The sequence below is a fragment of the Phalacrocorax aristotelis genome, chromosome 2, assembly GCF_949628215.1.
Source record: "Phalacrocorax aristotelis chromosome 2, bGulAri2.1, whole genome shotgun sequence".
In the NCBI taxonomy this organism is placed as follows: domain Eukaryota; kingdom Metazoa; phylum Chordata; class Aves; order Suliformes; family Phalacrocoracidae; genus Phalacrocorax; species Phalacrocorax aristotelis.
Genome location: NC_134277.1, coordinates 60,765,563 through 60,783,158, shown reverse-complemented (window position 1 = coordinate 60,783,158; position 17,596 = coordinate 60,765,563). Strand labels below are relative to the sequence as shown.

General features: G+C 39.9%; 1 protein-coding gene across 1 annotated transcript in view; it reads right to left on the bottom strand.

Moving 5' to 3' along the window:
* Positions 1-1,740: 1,740 nt before the first annotated feature.
* The window catches only part of CNTNAP2 (contactin associated protein 2), a 1,177,124-nt gene continuing 1,161,268 nt past the window's right edge, over positions 1,741-17,596 (bottom strand). Inside the window, exons 23-24 of the mRNA XM_075083760.1 lie at positions 5,488-5,559; positions 1,741-3,705 (exon numbers count right to left, since the gene is read on the bottom strand). Of these exons, the coding sequence (XP_074939861.1) occupies positions 3,506-3,705; positions 5,488-5,559 (272 nt within the window). The 3' untranslated portion in view covers positions 1,741-3,505. The remainder of the gene's footprint in view (positions 3,706-5,487; positions 5,560-17,596) is intronic.

Below are 17,596 nucleotides of genomic sequence, written 5' to 3'. Positions count from 1 at the left end.
GCAGCTAAAAAGAGGTGATAAACAGCTGATTATTTTAATATTCTTTGGGGAAAGTACAGAGTTTTATAAAAGCACAGTCCACTCTCCCCTCCAACAGGTTTTCCCACTACAGGCATATGGATAGTACCTGTTAAACAACATGGATTTTTGGCACCAATAAGAGCGTGTGAAGTAAACTATGGATGTTGTTTCAGCCTTCAATAATAGGCTCGCAGAGGAAGAAATCCTCAGAATAGTTATAGTGCTAGCAAAATATACAAGCTACTTCTGAGCCTACTCCTGCTGCCCTCCTACATTGGTGAATGACCACTGCCTATAATTAAACATACACCATTCTCAAAAATTAAATACAAAGCAGACAGGCAGGAATTTTCCTACAGTCACCAAATACATATACAGAGACCAGCTGCTAGTCTACAATATCATGTCTATGGTCCAGTTTAAGAAGAAACAAGAATTCTAATAATTAAAAGAATTTCTAGAGTTATGAAAGTGACTGTATCATGAAAATAGTGACAAGACTGAAGATTATCAACATTTTAACACAGCACTAATGAACTTCACATGAGGTCCATGGTATCCAGTCAATGGAGAGATGCAGATGCTTGCAACTTGATTTCAGAAATTTAAAACCTGGTTTTCAAATTTAAGACACTCATTTACAACTATTGTTTGTGCAATGGTCAAAGGTTGCTGGCCAGAAATTTTCTTACAGGGCTGTGGGACATTAGCTGGTAATCTTTCAGAAAAATCAGTGAATACATGTCACAGGTCTCACTACCATAACCCAGGCAACTGTCCCTAGCTTCAGCAAGGACTTGGTTAGGCACAGAGACCGAGCCATCTTTCCCTTCTAGTGCCATGCTGAGGCATTTGGTAAATTTGTACTGTAGCTGCTAAGTCTGTCTCTCCCACGTGACGCTGCAGAGGCCTCTAGTCTCTCAGAATGGAATCTGATCCTCCTCCCAGACATTACGTTCAGATTAGTAAGTAACCTTTTGCTGCAAACCAAATCACAATCTAGGCAAATGATGCTATGTTCACTTCTCTTGGTAACTAGAAGTTGCAGGCAAGGCAAGCAGGGATGTTTTTCAGAGTGGACTAAAATACCATTAAAATAAAATAAAATGCAAAATAATATAGAAAAGAGAATGCCTTTTCATCCTACAAAGATGTCTGTGATTGCTATGTATTTTGCTAAGTAGTTAGTGGTGCAGGCTAGATCCATCCCGTGCTGATACTCTCCAAGGGATGGAGACTTATCCCCACAAACAAGAATAAGGACTCATCTGCTCAGTTAAACAGAAGAGAGGGAGAGCTTAATACTGGAGGCAAGGCAAAACACTGAAGAGCACAAGACTGACAAGAGGTGATTTTTATGCCTACCTGAAACCCACTGCCACATAATGTTACCTGAGAAACAGTCCTTTTTTTTTGTATGCTAATTTCAAATCCACAAACAGAGGAAATCAATGGGCTTGATTTGCTGTAATGTCTATGTTTAATAAATCCAGAAGAGGACTTTAGGCTACTGTCCTTAAAACCCAAACTATCTGGCCTTGTCTGTCTGACAAATTGTGCTTAAAAATTTCTTGTCTGGTCCAATATTTTCTTCCATGTCTTTTTTTTTTTTTTTCATTTTACATCATCGACTAGAATAATGAAAAATACAATGATACAACCAAAGAGATAAGGAAATTAAACGTGTTCAGTTAATTAAACTGTTAATTAACTGTTCAGTTAATTAAACTGTTCAGTTTAGTAGATTACAGAGCTGGGTGAAAAATACATCTTGTACAGAAAAATGGATTAAATTTGTGCATAGTAAACCCAGCAATATTAAAGATAATGCAAATTTAGTACTGTCAGGAGCATAAATACTTTTACAGGAAATTCTTGGCATTTATTCTATTCTCTTAGCATGCAGCAAATGCCCTGCAATGTATTAATTCATTCATTCTGTTCCCCTGCAAAAAACTTGCCCATTAAGGCCTTAAATTTGTACCAAATCAGACCACTGGAGAACCACACTCCTCTGCAGAGGGCAAACTAAAGCTACATTATTGCCATCAAAGGATATTAGGTCTTCAGGCTGCCCCTTTGCCTTTTCTACGAAGTGCCTCAGGTGCCTCAGACACCTACAACTTCCCTGGTCTGAGAGGGGACATGGGGTACCATGCTACACTTGGCACTGGCCTTGCTATTCTTAAAAATGCCTTACAAAGACAGCAAAGTAGTTCAGGTAAATCTCTGTATTGAAAAGTAACTCTCCACTGTGTGCTGTGTTTTTCTCATGTGGTCTCTGGGCAGAGTTTCCAAGCCTCTTTTGCCTCACCTTCCTGCCTGTGCAAACACTGCCAGCACAGGCTTTCCTTGCAAAGGGACTGAAACAAAGGATTTAAAGAATAAATTGCTATGCTAGAGTTGGAAAAAAAATTATGTGAAGCCCATGGGTTCAAATGCATTGACTTAGAGCTGTACTAATATTTCTGTGACAGCCTATGAAAAAGAAACAGAAGCAAACATAGTCTGGCTCTAATCCCCTACTACAATGTGTATGCCCAAGTACAGCATATGCCACTATGCCACAGGCAGATCTGAGTTTAAACTGGCACGTGCATCAGCTCACCAGTGCCATAGCCAAAGACACAGGAACAGACTAGGTCTACAGACTCACACAGCATCATCCTCCCTCAGAGACCAACAAAATAATAATAATAATAATGATAATAATAATTAGAAAAACTCCAAAGCTTCCTATGCTTTGTGATCATCCTGTCTGGTAGTAGTAGTCATAATAACAGTATTTTTACATTGCTGATGAGAATTATATGCAATCAACAGAGTGCCTGGGTCAAGAAGATGGATCCTGCCAGGGCTGGCACAGTCTGATGACATGTTGAAAAACTGGTGAGTATCATTTGCATTAATCCTCACCACCCTGTCCCACCCCCAGTCCTGAACCCCTGTTCAACACCACCAAAATGAACGGTGATACTATCAAGGTGTGGGACAGCCTGTGGGGAATTGGCCAGCCATGAAGGAACCCAACGCCGGGAAGAAAGGTCTGCCACTTGTCCTCAGGACAGAACTATCCATGTTTCAAACAGCTTTTAAAAAAAATGTAAAAAACCAGCCCCGTTTCTCATCACAGGTATCCAGAACACCTTTAAACACACACAGAAATAGACAGGTATTATTGAAAATTTTAACCAATTCTGAAGCTGCAAAACTGCTCTTTTTTGTAGTTGTTTGGATACAGAAGGGGCAATTTGCTGTAAATAAATATTAAAAAGTATTTTTTCTTAAATGCTTGAGATATTCTATTTTTTCATCCAGTCTCAGGGGTATTTTCCTGTCACTTGCTCCTCCAGTTGTGCTGATCGTTTTACCGTACATGTGCTCAAGCATCCGATGCAGAGTGTTCTCTCCCCACCACAAGAATCATCCCAGTCTCCCACCCTGGCACAGCCCATATCCCACCCCACGCCCCGGCCCCGAGGGCTTAGATAAGCCATTCCTTCTTGCTCTCGTCGATGGTCTCCGTGAAGTTGGGGTCATTGTTCATGATGGCAGCGTCAGCACTCTCGGCTGATTCTGCCCCTTTGGCCTCGTTGGTGTGGTAGGTTCCCTTGTGGCGAAACATGTAGCGGATCAGGAACACCAAGGTGCAGAGGATGGTGAAGATCACCACTGCGATGACACCTACATGGAAGAGGAAAGAAACGATGCCACTACTGAGGAGGACACCAGATTCTGACACAAAGAAAGGATCCCACAACTCCTCCGAGTTAGGCCAAAGCTACCTGGGCAGCTAAACATAACCACAGTTGCTTGCTTGGTTTCCACTACTCTAATATTTATATATAGGTTTCACTATATACAAAATGCCCCTCAGTAGAGTCTGCTAGTGACTTTCAGCCTGTAGGTAAATTTCAACATTAATACCTACTTACAGAGGTGAGCTTTGCTAACCGTGAGGCAGAGGGTGCTGAGTGCTCCCAAAACACAGGGGTGAAATGGTGACATGTCATACCGGGACAGCTCTTTGATGATGGAGTTACTGATGTATACTTTCTAGTCAATGGCCATACAGATTTATCATAGCCCCTCATTGTGTCATTGAAATTTGGCTTGGCTCTCTGTTGGCTTACTCTCACTCACTGGGCACTGGCTCCCCATAATTACAGGTGTAACTGCTTTACTGTCAGACCTATGCTTAATGGCTTCCCCTGCAATGGTCTATTTGGGGTTCAGCCCTGTTATGGAGAAGTCACATATATCTTACCCTCTTAGGCATAGGTAACCATGTGCTAAAACAGCACTGTTCCTTTTTTGGCCCTTCTCTACAGGCATGAGGATCTTCCAGGATGAAGCCGTTGTAAAATTCTCAGATTAAAAAAAAACTTGTAATCAGCCAGAACTATGTTATGCCACTTTTGTTAACTGATGCATTGGGTAGCCAGACTGTTCAGGTGTAGCCTGAATTTTTCTGTGGAATGCAATGCTATCCTTCTAGTATTGTAAGGTTTCAAAGTATTAAGTAAAAGTTTTAAGTAGTAATAAAAATATGAATTAAAAAGGAAAAATAACATAGAAGATCAGCACTAAAGCAACTAATCTACACCAGGATATGGAAACATAGACCTTTGAGGGGGCCAGGGAAAAGAAACAAGAAATTTCATTAGATCGCATGTACTACTATACTCAGTGTTGCTTTACATGACAAAAACCACCACCAGAATGTCATTTTATACGCATTTAGAACTGACTGAAAGCTATTAGGCCGATCTTTACAATTTTTTTTACATGCCTTCAGAATTTGGTGCAGTGCCAAACCTCCCAGGAGAGTTATGGTGCAACACTTCTGTACGATGGGACACGGCAGAGAAAATTGCACCTGTGCATAATATTAACCAGGATCCTTATTTCTGGAGGGAGCTGGCCAGAATATCTTCAATGGAATGCTAAGTCAAAATTCCAATTCTGGTATTACTTCGCATCACCTATCACACTGAATGGGACTCTCCAGCACATAAGTTATGGCGGAACTTGGCCCCTAAAAACAAGGCAGGATCACGAGGGATTTTTGTTAATGGTGGACCAAATAGTATTTGACATAGATTCATGTTGAATCTGCTGTAACTGGAAGAGTGCCCTTGCCATTTCTTATAAATGAATTACTCTGTTAAGATAAGTAACTATTGCAAAGTAGCTTCCCGCATGGATGCTTAATATGTGGATTATGAATATCAGTAAGTTGATTTGGTTAAAACTGAATCTGAGGGGACAAACTAAGTGAGACCAAACCATTTCACTAGGACAATGTGTCTGATCGGACTTACACAAATTTCTATTTAACTTTCTTCAGGCGTAGTTTTCCTACATAGTCAGCTCTTTGCAAATAGCTTGAATATGTTACCAACTGCAATTCAGCCATCGCAGTCATACTGCAAAGTATCTTAGAAAAGTAAACATTTTTCCTACCTCCAATAATGGCAGAGTTTCTGTTAACTCCATCTCCTATAGCTTGACCGTTGTATGGGAAATCAGCACTGGCTGTAAATAGGGAATTAAAGATTCATGTTGTAATAGCAGTGAAACTTCACACAGTAGCTCAGAAATAATCCAATGTCCTCAGACACAATTTAAAGAAAATTGTGATCCCTAGATATTTACCCACAGAAGAAGAAAGGAAAAAAATATCTTCCACTATTATCTAATCCCTCAGAACTTCTTCCTTCCTCCTTTTAACAAAAATAAAATTAAAATAAAGGAGGTACTCTTGGTAAACTTTGCTGTTAATACAGGAGGTAATTTTGTTACTCTACTAACAAAAATTCAGTAAGTTCCTTTAGCACAAAACCAAACAAAAACTTTTATTTCAAATGTGTGTGATTGTACATATTATTATAGATTTTTGCCTTTGTCACTGGTATCCATGAAAGGCTTCTGCAGTTTCCTGGACTTAGTGACAACCACTGGGTACAACTGTAAGGTCTTTAAAAGAAAAACTGCCATCCCTTTTGCTGCTGCACAGCCTATGGTAAGCGAGTGGCTGCATTTTCTGTTGGTCGTCCTGTAGACTGGTCCCAAAGAAACATGTGCCAGCACCTTTGCTACTCCAGAAGAAAGCCAAATCTGGCAGTTTAGGTGCTGCTGGAAGTGCTTTGGAGCTAAGATGCGAGACTGTGACTTAGAGGAGCTGAGGCATGGCAGGCAGGAGAGCCCATGGGACAGGAGAGCCTCCAGCAGACAGGTGAGGAGAGGAAATGCAGCCAGACGTACTAGTGCTCGCCTGCCAGCGACCTAAAAAGGTAGAGCTGGAAGGAAGGAATCAGTATGGATTTAAAGTAGAATTTGGATGGTGGTCTTGGTTTTAACCTCGAAAAAATATCACAGAGGCTTTTCAAAGGCAATCTCATCAATTAAACCTATCATCAACATTGTCTTTATAGTCAGATATAGCAAGTAGACATTGCAGTGTCTAAGCAAGCCCAAAGAGCTAGATGAGTGGTTACAATCATTCTCTTTGCCACTGGACTTTTAAAAGAAAATGTTTTTAAAAGTATTTAACTGAGTACAGTTAAAATAATAAAAAATATTAATTACTTCCTAGGTCTGTATTTAAAACCCAGTTGTATTTTCCTTGCTTGATGGATTAGGTGATATTGTATTAATCACTTGCCTTTACAGAACAGTGATGCATTCACTATACCCAAACTGGCTTTCTGTTAGCATAGAGTAAAATCCATAATAAGGTTCCTTTTGCATCACAAAGCAGCTGCACAAAAGAGTGAATGGCTTCAGATCACCACATGGCCTCAGATCACCACATGGCCTCAAAAGAGGTTTGGGGCTAGAGTAGCCTTCTGTGTGCCTACTCTGGGAGAGGGTCAAACTAGCTGTGTGTTGAGCAGCTAGTTTTTGCCTGGTGACCTGTGGGACAAAAAAGAGCATTTCTCAGGGCTCAGTGGAGGGGACCTGGCCAGCAGTTTTTTTGCCAGCAGCACTGATGCCTTTGACATTTGTTGGTGCTCTGGCTTCTGAAAACAGCATTTCTGCACCTCTCTGAAACAAACCAGGCTAAAACCCATAGAAGATAAATAAATACCTGATTCCACATCAGTGGATTTTGCTCCAAAGAACCTTACTGTGCGGGACTATGAATGTTTCCTACAGAGACATTTTGGCACATGGTCCATAATATGTGGAAGTGCTGGTAGTGGGAAAATAAACCCTAACTTTAAACCTGCCCTTCCTGTACCTCAAGGAAAATCCTAAACCCAAATAACACTTTGTAGAAAAGCATCAATTTGCCAAATTGCAAGAAAATCACCCTCTGTCATTCTAACCCAAAAGGAGGCCCCTTGCCATAGGAGCAGCACCACAGGCAGTTACCAAGTCTTACCACTTGCCACTTGGTTTGGAGTTGCCCTCCTGTGTCCCCACACAAGAAATCGTAAATGGTCACAGTTCCCCCTTCCCTTTCAGCTGAATAGTATATTTTATCTTCTTTTAAAAGGTTGTTTCAAGGACCATGGCACTAGTGACACGTGAAGAAAGAGGAACGCTGCTGTTCATGGCGGCATGATCCCTCCCAAGCTGCCATATCACAATGGCTATGCTACAAGGGATTCCTAGCAGATGGAAGACCATGAGTTATGATGTTCAACAGACACTAAAGTACACTGCAGGATAATGAAAAACATGAACCTTGATGTAAAGCTACATCCTTGACTGTGTCTGAGAGCTGCTTCTAGGACTGGCCCTAATGCCTCCATCCAAGGTCGCTTTCCATTTCACCTAGTCATCATACATGCTCAGGAAGAGATGTCCATTGGATCTAGAAGCAGATGTGACTCACTATGAGACTCTCACCTCTGACAAAGAGGAAACAGGAACATGTGTCTGGGAGCAGGGGACAACCTATTTCAGCAAGAGTTCACCATCAGATTGGATTGTACATTGCATGAGTTGTGCCCTGCTGCAACTACTGAATAACCAGGAGTGCTGTAATAAAAAAAGCAGCTTAGACACTCATGAATCTTTTTTTAAAGCACCTATGGCAGTGTTGGCAGATATTATCACCATAATTAATTAATTCCTGTTCTATTACTCCTGTGTCAGGGGGAGACCTGCTTTTATATTATAGGGTTTTTTTGGACAAAAAATTATATCTAAAATCTCAGCCAAATGTGGGGTTATAGAATAACTTTTGCTGCAGAAGTGTCTATACCATTTTTTTACTGAATGGATAGAGGAGGAAGAAAGGAATGCATTACTATATTCTTTTTTAGGAGGAATTTTCTTTGAAATTCTACTGTACAGCAGTAGTTTCTTAAATGATCAAAACCAGCTACAGACCAGGGGCTTAAGAACTGCATAAGGGTAACTCCTGCCACAGCAATTAGGCAGAAGAGAATGTATGAGGCACATTCCTTGACCCACCAAGGTGAGCTTAACAACAGACTACTGTCACCAACAGGCACCCAAGTGCAGGTATTTCAGATAGCAGTTATATCATTCAGACATATGATCATTTGTCTCTGAACTTACTACAGTCACATTCCTCAGCAATATTAAGCAACTTTGTGAAGAAGACAACTAATGAGATTGATTCTTCCACTGCTGCTGAAATTCAGGAACTAAACGAGGAAAGAACGTGTTAGAGTAGGCTGATAAAGGGGCAACAGTAATACTGATGCTTCTGAAGCACGAAGACTATAGAGTGCCATTCACAGGTTGTAAAGAATAACTCCTAAAATCTCTTAAAATGTCTGGTCAGATAAAATTGTTACTAGTGACTCTCATGTTTCATGGGAATCTAAATCACACTGGTATAATAACTAGCTTGCATGGCTATAATATGCAGATGAAGTACATAGTGAGTTGCTAATGGACAAGTGTGTGCCTTTATTTCTCCATCGCAGCTGGGAACATCTCTTTCCTATTCAGATCCTTCCATTATCACTGTGACATTAATTCTAACTACATGTCTCAGCAAGCCCTTTTGCACTGCCTGATACTTGTACCTCAACAACTTCAAATCATGACTTGCCCACAGCAAATATGTTCCACAGAGCTGCAGTTACTCTGTGTAGTCACCCTGCAAAGCCCCTGTGGACAGCAAGTGGGTTGTGAATGTAATGTAAGGTGGGTGTGGGGAGGATACTGCAGGATTTTTGGTCTACAAACCGTGCTACTTGTTAGCTGAGGCCATGGATAGGGCTATTCAGTTTTCCTTTATTACCTGGTCTACAAAGGTTGCTTTTGAACAGCTGATTCCCATCTGGTTTGGGGACTGTACTGGAAAGGTTTCCTTACCTTAGGAACTTTTTCTGAATCCTCCTTAGGTTTCTCTGAGCAGCCAGGGTCTCACTTGTATGAATCAAAATATGAAGAACAGAGCAAAGAGCTTTTAATCTGTCCAGGAAAACAGTTACATATTGGTCCAAGATATGTGCTGCCAGTTCCCTGAAATCCTCTGCTCACGCAGCTGTGGCACAGAGCTATCGGTTTGCTGTCAGGACACACCAAAGGCATTGTCCTAAAACCTACAGCTAGTGTAGGGACGGATTGAACTGTACCAGGAAATGCTAAGGTCATCTGTGGCTTATGAACATCGCTTCATTTGCTTCCTTTCCAGAATCCAAGCTGAATGATGCTGTTCTCTGCACCCTGTCTTCCCACAGCAGGCCATCGTGAAGCCCACACAGGCTTCAAACATGGTAATCCTGAAGCTAGCTTACATAAAGGGACAGAGCATACTTTGCTTTCTCTTTCTTTCATGGGCTGCTGTTTAGGAGGCTATAATTTCAGTAACCACAGAGTACATCTACAGAGCCTGAACTTATGTTTTGCACTTTTCAACTTTCTATTATTAGCCTCAGGGTAAATGGGGTTAAAGGAACTTTGCAGCACCTAAAAGGGTGATTAAAGACTGACTGCAGGCAAAATCCATGTTTTGGCTATCATTTTAATGAGACCTGAAATTTTAGATGACCACAAAAATACAGTAGGAGACACACCATCACCTGTCATGCTAAGCATGCTCATTGCTACAGCCAGCTGCAATACCGCAGCATTCACTGAATGGAAAGGGGAGATGGGACTGGATCAACAGACCATAATTAAGATTAGATGTTAACAGAGTGAATGATAATTTTGTTTCATTATAGTAGGCTTGATTTTGCATCTGCCATTTTCAGAGGGAGAGTTTTTACAATGGATCCCACAAAAAAGCCTTTCTCAGATTCACAAAGTTGAAATGCAAAATGACCCTGTTAAAGTAGAGAGGTGGTCCAGAAGGTAGGTGTGGACAGAGAAATGAGCAAAAGGCTATTCAGTAAAGGCAAGGGGAAAACCGAAACCAAATGGGGACTGAGAAGTACAAAGTAAATGGCAAATCTCAATTTGACATACACTTACCAGGGGATGTGTATTCCTTGCCATTGGAAGCAATTTTTTTAACCGAACTTTTTTTACTGAGTGGGCAAGTCTTAGTTGAAAGGCACCACGTTACAAAGGAAGATACAGTTTAGATTTGCTCCAAGAAAGGAAGAGTGGGAGTGATCATCACAGGTCTGAAACAGACAATGGATGAAACCTGTGAAATGATGGAAATTGTGTTTGTTCAGCCTAGAACCAGTGTTGCAAGGCTGCTGTGAACTTTCAGCTTCACAGATGTCCACAATTTTGAGAGGTATTCTCCCATTATTAAGACCAGCTGGTTTTTTAATTAAATATGAACTGGAGAAGCAACTGGAATAAGTGGATCTGGTGATCACAAGGTATATAAAACCCCCCGCAATCAAGACATAGATTAAATGTAGAGCAGTGAGAGAATAAAATAAAAGCTGAGATGCAAACTATGACACCTTCTTCTTAATTCTATTTTGCAGCCAGGCATCCAAGAATTGAGCTTTGCAAAGAGAGCAAACACTCACTGACATGATAGGATTTTGAGAAAATGCTTGACACTAGATGCATTCAGTAATACATTTCCCCACCAGACCGTAACACAGAGGAAAACAAAAGCAAGCTCTCTGGCTGTGTTTTGTCAAATTACGTCAACTGGTGAGGTGAGACTGTACTGCTACGTTTGAAATTACAGAGCACTCCTTATTACAGACTGTAAGTACAGAAGCTAATTGCTTCACTCTTGACAGTAGAAACTAATGTGCAGTCACAGTCGTATTCCCCTTTCTAAAGGGACTGGATTACACGAGAGACTCTAAACACCTGCACAGAAATGATGGAGCAGGAGTAAACAACTCCATTACTCAGCCCTACATCAAAGGTGAACTTTACCACCCATAGACTCCAGTCGGCCTTTCTTGCTCATCCCACTGCCCATGCCCATCCCACCCATGGCTCTCCCTCTGAGTGTAGCTCTGTGAAGACTGAAAACAAGGCTCTGTGAAGACAAGCAGACTACAACAATTCAGAAAAAGAAGAAAAAATCTGAAACTGTATTTAAAATGCTGTCTTTTCATGCTGCCAGGGCAAATTTTGTATTGAACGTTCCTTTTTTTTTTTTTAATTAATCTATTTTTTCCCCTATTTCTCCAAGCTGGAAACAGAGGAAGGAAGGAAACTACAGCTAATCTTGCTTTTCTAGACATTTGAGAGCAGATTCTGAGGGAAGACTGTTTAACATTGAACTCTGTTAAGAGTTTAAAGTCTTACTGACATCAGCTTAAGTATAGAATGGAGAACTTAGCTGAAGTTATTTTTAATATTAAACACAAGTTTAAAAAAAAATCCACGCTTACCCAACCACAAAATATTTAAAAGGTATTATTAGCCATATTGTTTGCAAAAGGCCATTTTTGTTCTAGCATGCTATATGGGGTCAGTCATTACTCCCTGAATTTTTAGCGATGCCTCAACTGTAGTGTTAGCAGGTTACAAGTATATGCCTAATATGAACCATTTTCTGTCTTTATGGAAATAGAAGTCTTCACAGTCACAGGCTTAATAATTTTTTTGGTGCAAGTTACAGGATATTGGAAAAAGTACACCCACATAGCAATTCTGAAACTACCAGAACAGACATGCAGCTTAAAGCAAAAATTAGGGCTTTTCACTTTAAAAATGTCATCATCATCTTTCTGTCACCAATAATGCAAATTATTTGAAAAATGAAATTCTTAACATTGGATCAAAACCCACTAATTTGAGTAGGGGGAAACAAAACCAGAAAAAACCCTTCATAAATGACAAAAAAAGTCCTCCAACACATTAGTGTTATTTGGACCAATTATTTAAACTAAGTTGTGTGGGGTATGTTCTGTTAGTTCAAAAACATTTTGAAGGATTGCATTTTTTTCCCCCTAAGAATTTTTCACTGAATTTCAGGTGTTCTTACTGACAGCTACTGGTGAGTTCTGCTGAGAGAGGCAGGCATGCACAGAGATGATGGAAAACACAAAACCTGTGTTTTTAAATTTTTGGTGTAAAGTGTCTCCAATCACATCTTTTTATTCCAATAAGAAATGAGTATAAATTAGAAAACCCTCTGAAATGATGGATTAATAGAAACATCGTCCTCTGAACAGCCCTCCTGTACGCAAATGCCTGAGACAGTGTGGGGAAGTAAGTGGGGATTATACAAGAAAGTGTAGTTGGATGTTTCTGTTAAAAAAAAGCATGAATTTTGGAGTGAACAATGGAAATGCCAACAATGGACAATGGCAGTGTTGGAGGAAAATTCACTGAATGCTCCATGGTCAATAACTGGGACAACGCAAGTTATTACCACTAGGCACTAGAGTTGACAACCCAATCACTCAAGATAGTTGTTTCTGAATTGGCTGCATTATCAGCTTTTTACTTTCCTTCTGCAGGTGAGCTTCGCTGTCCATACTCTTAAGCAGAGGACAAAATGGAGTTTTATGAATGGCTTGCTCTGAGAGGGCAGTACAATATTCTTTTAGTCTTAAAAAGCAAACTTCCTAGCAAAGTGACAGAAGGACTTGTGCCTTATAAGGAGACCCATCCTTGCAGCTTAAAGTCCCCCAAATCAGTCCTGGATGAAACATGAAACAAGGAAAACATTTGTGTGCTGTCTGTTGGGAAGGGTTAGGTGATTCTCCCCTGCTTCCCCCTTTGCATGGTCATTTCCCAAGAGTAAGTTCTACACCGTCTTCTGCACACAGGCGAAGAATTGTGCAACATAGCAGGAAGGCAAGGCAAGACCAAAACACTTTTTAAATTTAGTAACTAGTACCTCTATACTACAGAATTTTCTTCCTTATTTTAAAAGGAGAGCAGACATTTAGGATCACTTTTGGATTGTGTTTATCTGTGATTTGAATTTCAGCAAGGTCTGCCTCAGAAGTAGTATTTTGAACATTTGCTCTGCTAAATTTCCAAATGATTTGCAGCATATTATAGCACCCTCATCCATCAAAGACCTAAACTCATCTGTCTTTTAATTCCTGGTAGTAACATCTGTCTGACACTGGGTCTCACTATGACTCCAGAAAAGAACTACCACTGTATTAGTCACCCTGGCCTAAGCTACCACTTTCATGAAAATTTTATGAGCAGTGCTTACATTTCACCTGTTAAGGAAGACAAACAAATAATGCTCTTCATAATTAATGTAGAATATGAAATGCTTTGGTGCTCTCAAAGGAACAGTAGAGTTAAGTGCTGATCAAAGCCTAGCTGTATCTAGCTAATCACTGATAATGGACCCACGGGGAATACTTGAAAGAAGGAAAGAAACAAACACAAAAACCCCAAAAATCCAACCCAATGAACAAGAATACCAAATAAGCCTGTAAACTTATGACAGCTACAAAAAAGGAGAAAAAGAAAATTATAGATTCTATTAATTGAGGTCATTGGAAGAAAGGGCTTCTCACAGCCAGAATATGAACAACAACATCAGCTTCTGCGCTTTTAGCGTTCATCCACTTATGAAAAAAGAAAGGCTTGGATTGGGGATGAGGAACTGGTCAGACTGGAGTGTTTAAATCTAGAATAAACTTTAATAGCTGTAATGACCTGATTGTAACCTACAATAACCTCTGACACAAGAAGTAAAGTGCTTTTCAGCCTAAGGAAAGAAAAAAGGTGGCAGTCACATCAAGTGCTCGGGCATCTAAATGCTTCCTTCTCTAGTCCCTTTTTTTCCTGATTTATGCCATCCTTATGCTCCTAGTTAAAGTTAGTACTTGTGAAAAAATACAGTCTTTGCAGGGGATGGAAAACACTCTCTTTTTAGTATTACCACATTCTTGTCTTGATGTTAGGTAGCAGCATTAACATTCAAATCACTGCTTATGAAGTAGCTACAATGCTGGTCTCTCAGTGAATGCCAGAAGAATTTACAAGCTTGGCAGTTTGTCAGCTGTCTGATACACTAGACAGAGTGTCAGAAATTTCACACTGAAATTATATGTTATTAAAATTAAGAGAAAGCTATGCATAATTGTGTGAAGGAACTAGATGAGACTGAGGGAGGTATTTTTATTCCCAATCAATAGAGAGATTTACAGTAATTCAAGCACCATAATTAAGCCCTTTAAGGATGAAGCACTATTGTGCCAAATTTCAGACAGATGCTTTTCCTAGTTAGCTGCTCGATGGGGATGAGAAAAATAGAAACTGTTGCACAACTGTTACCACTTACCTTCTTGCCTACAAGAAACACTTGGTGCTTAGAAACTGAGCTGTGAGTTTCTGCAAGACTTAGTCCCTGACTGTCTGAAAAAAAAGCCACCTTCCTGTTTGAAAACAACTCAGGTCAAGGCCATGGACTTCTGAGAGAAAATTTTTACTGGGAGAATTGGGGATGAATGCTGGTCACTCTCAGCAGAGGAAACTTGATCACAGAAATGCACCAAAAACTGTTGGCCCGCAGGGCAGATTGCAAGTGCATCTTCCATCTCTTGTATAGGGAGTATAAATATTAAACTAGCTTACTGGCAGATAAAGAGCATCTCAATGTTTACATGCTATGTTAACTAAGCAAACCCAACCACCTCAAGTGATCAATAACTTCAAAGAGAGAATCTGACATCATTCTCTGATTTCAGTACAGGTAAGTAATCCTGTTTGCTGTGCTTGAAAAAGGAGGAGCGGCATTTTATTTTAGCACCTGCCTTCACATCCTGTTCTAATTTTGCTAACACCTAGGAGATGAAATTTAGATGTGTAAGGCTGCATCAAGAACAAAAGCAGTGTACCTCTTCCATCCCTCCTGCCCTGCCCGTACTTGCTTGCGCCTTGCAGGAAGCCTGGAGAGGTGACCCTGCTCCCCTGCCATCCCTTAGAGAGAATGAGCGCTGCTGGATTCACTGATGTGTACAGGACTCTTTCAGTGTCTGTGGCCAGGAGAAGACCATTTTGTTTGTGCGTTTGTAACCTAAGATCATTTCTGAGGGCTGAATCGCCATATGCCTTTGTTCTTTCCTTCCTACTACCTTGCTTGTAACAAGCTCTGTCACAGTAAAACCCAAGTGACACTTCCTCTTAGTCCAGAAATCAAGTGCTATCTTTCGCTTGACAAAGATCATTAGTTAGCCAATTAGGTAGGCTTGGATCATATGGCCAGTATTTAGCCCTCCCATTCTCTTCTCCTGCCATCACTTGTTAAAGAGGGATGAATTTGTAACAGAAAGGGAGTTAATCCTGCAGGCAGATGTTTTAGTCTTCATGACATTGGTGTATGACTTCACACAATCTTTTTGCTAGACATGTTCAATATAGGTTTCAAAGTAAGCTGTTGATTTTTAAAAGGCAAGGCCTTTCACCTTCTACAAAAATAAAGAGCTTTAAATACGTACAGTCAGAAAAAGGTCACACCACTTGGAAGAACATTGCAGATGTAGCATTTAATCCTGCTACATTTAATTCCTAATACGTTGAAGCCAATATGGGTTTAACTAAATCTTGCATTAAACACTCCAGATGCCATTCTGTTCATACACAGAATGACATAGTGCCATGTCAGCTCAGAGGTGTTGAAGAATGGTTTGTCAACTGTTTTATGTACCTTGCCTCTTCTGGTATCTCTTGCTTTTATTAAATACAAGATCAGGTAGTTTGGCAAGCTGGAGCGCATTTTACCTAAGATGGAGAGGTGTATACATGTAGGAGGTTTCTTTTAGCCTTTTTATATAAATAAGAAAACTTTGGAACTGAAACTTCATTAGTGAACTGCAGAACCTTTATAAAAACACCCACCAACTGAACAACCCCACCCCAATAATATGCATTTTCTGATTTTAAGTACAAGGCATGTTAGGTGTGGAGTTTATTTACTACAAAAATAATCACCTGTTTGGGCTTTTGATTGCTTTTTTACAATGAGCAAAGTGTCAGTTATCAGTGACATACAGATTAGCTAATTTGAACTGAGAGGTATTAGAAAAAACCCTTGGTCATTAGCTTTTCTTTTTTACATATACTACAGTAATAGATATTAAAATCCAAGCTAATATAGTTAAAGGCATGCAGTTATAACTTGTTTTGAAATGTATGCCAGACAGGTAATTTGCTGGGTTTAGACAACACATCATTTTAAAACAATATGGTCATTGATCAGGCTCTTTTTTGCCTCCTTTCTATACTTCTTTTGGTGTAACCAAGGCAAATCGGATTGTCTGACATGAACTGAGCTAATACACATGGGAGGAAAACACAGGAAGGGAACTATACTGATGAACTGCTTGGGTTTGATTACTGAAATTTTTTTTAAATCACCAGAAAGTCACATTCTAGAAAAGAATGACCTGTTGAATTCCTGTGCTTCATCATCGCCAAGAAAAGATCACCATAGCAACAGGAAAAGACTATGCATTGTAAGAATACTCATAAGTATATGAGTATATACTCACAAGATAATGGTTTAAGATAATGTCCCAATAGCATGGCAAAATGCCAGCCAGGGTGGGGAGGGAGGGAAGTGGCATTTTTACAATGACAAAGACATTTAAAAAGAAATGATACTGTAAATGTGCAATATATGTGAATTCAAGGCTAATAGAAAGTGCAAGATAATGAATTGAGAAGCTGTATGGCCCATTTGTCTGGGGAGCAAATCAACAAGGTTTCTTATTGATAAATCCCTGACCTTGACTGTAAGGGTCAACTGCAAATGACTGATGTGTGCCTTTATGATTTTCTCTTTAGCCTCTCTGTTGGGGCATCCAAAACATTTTGCAGTTAGCAGGAGGTGTCCATACAGTAACTACATAGAAGAGTTTAAGGCAAACATTTCATGTAGGTCACCCATCAGGCACAACCTGCTTAACATCTAGTAATTATCCCTAAGGTCTGATCCAGCACTGCAGTTTAGAGGTGAAAGGATCATTACATTTGCCATCTGGTGTATCTGTCCTATTTAGACACTTATCTTTGATCCCCTTCTACAATATTTTTAAATCCTCAGTGTTCAATTCCACAGTATTTGAGAAGCTACAAATCTAAACTTAATTCAAAATATGAATCAGGATGAATGCAGAGTATGTCACTGAATGAGATTTAAACTATATGATACTTGTAACAAAATTTTTCCTGATTTTTTCTTTTCACTACTAACTACCCATCCTCAAGTCTCATGTTTTGTTAAGATCTA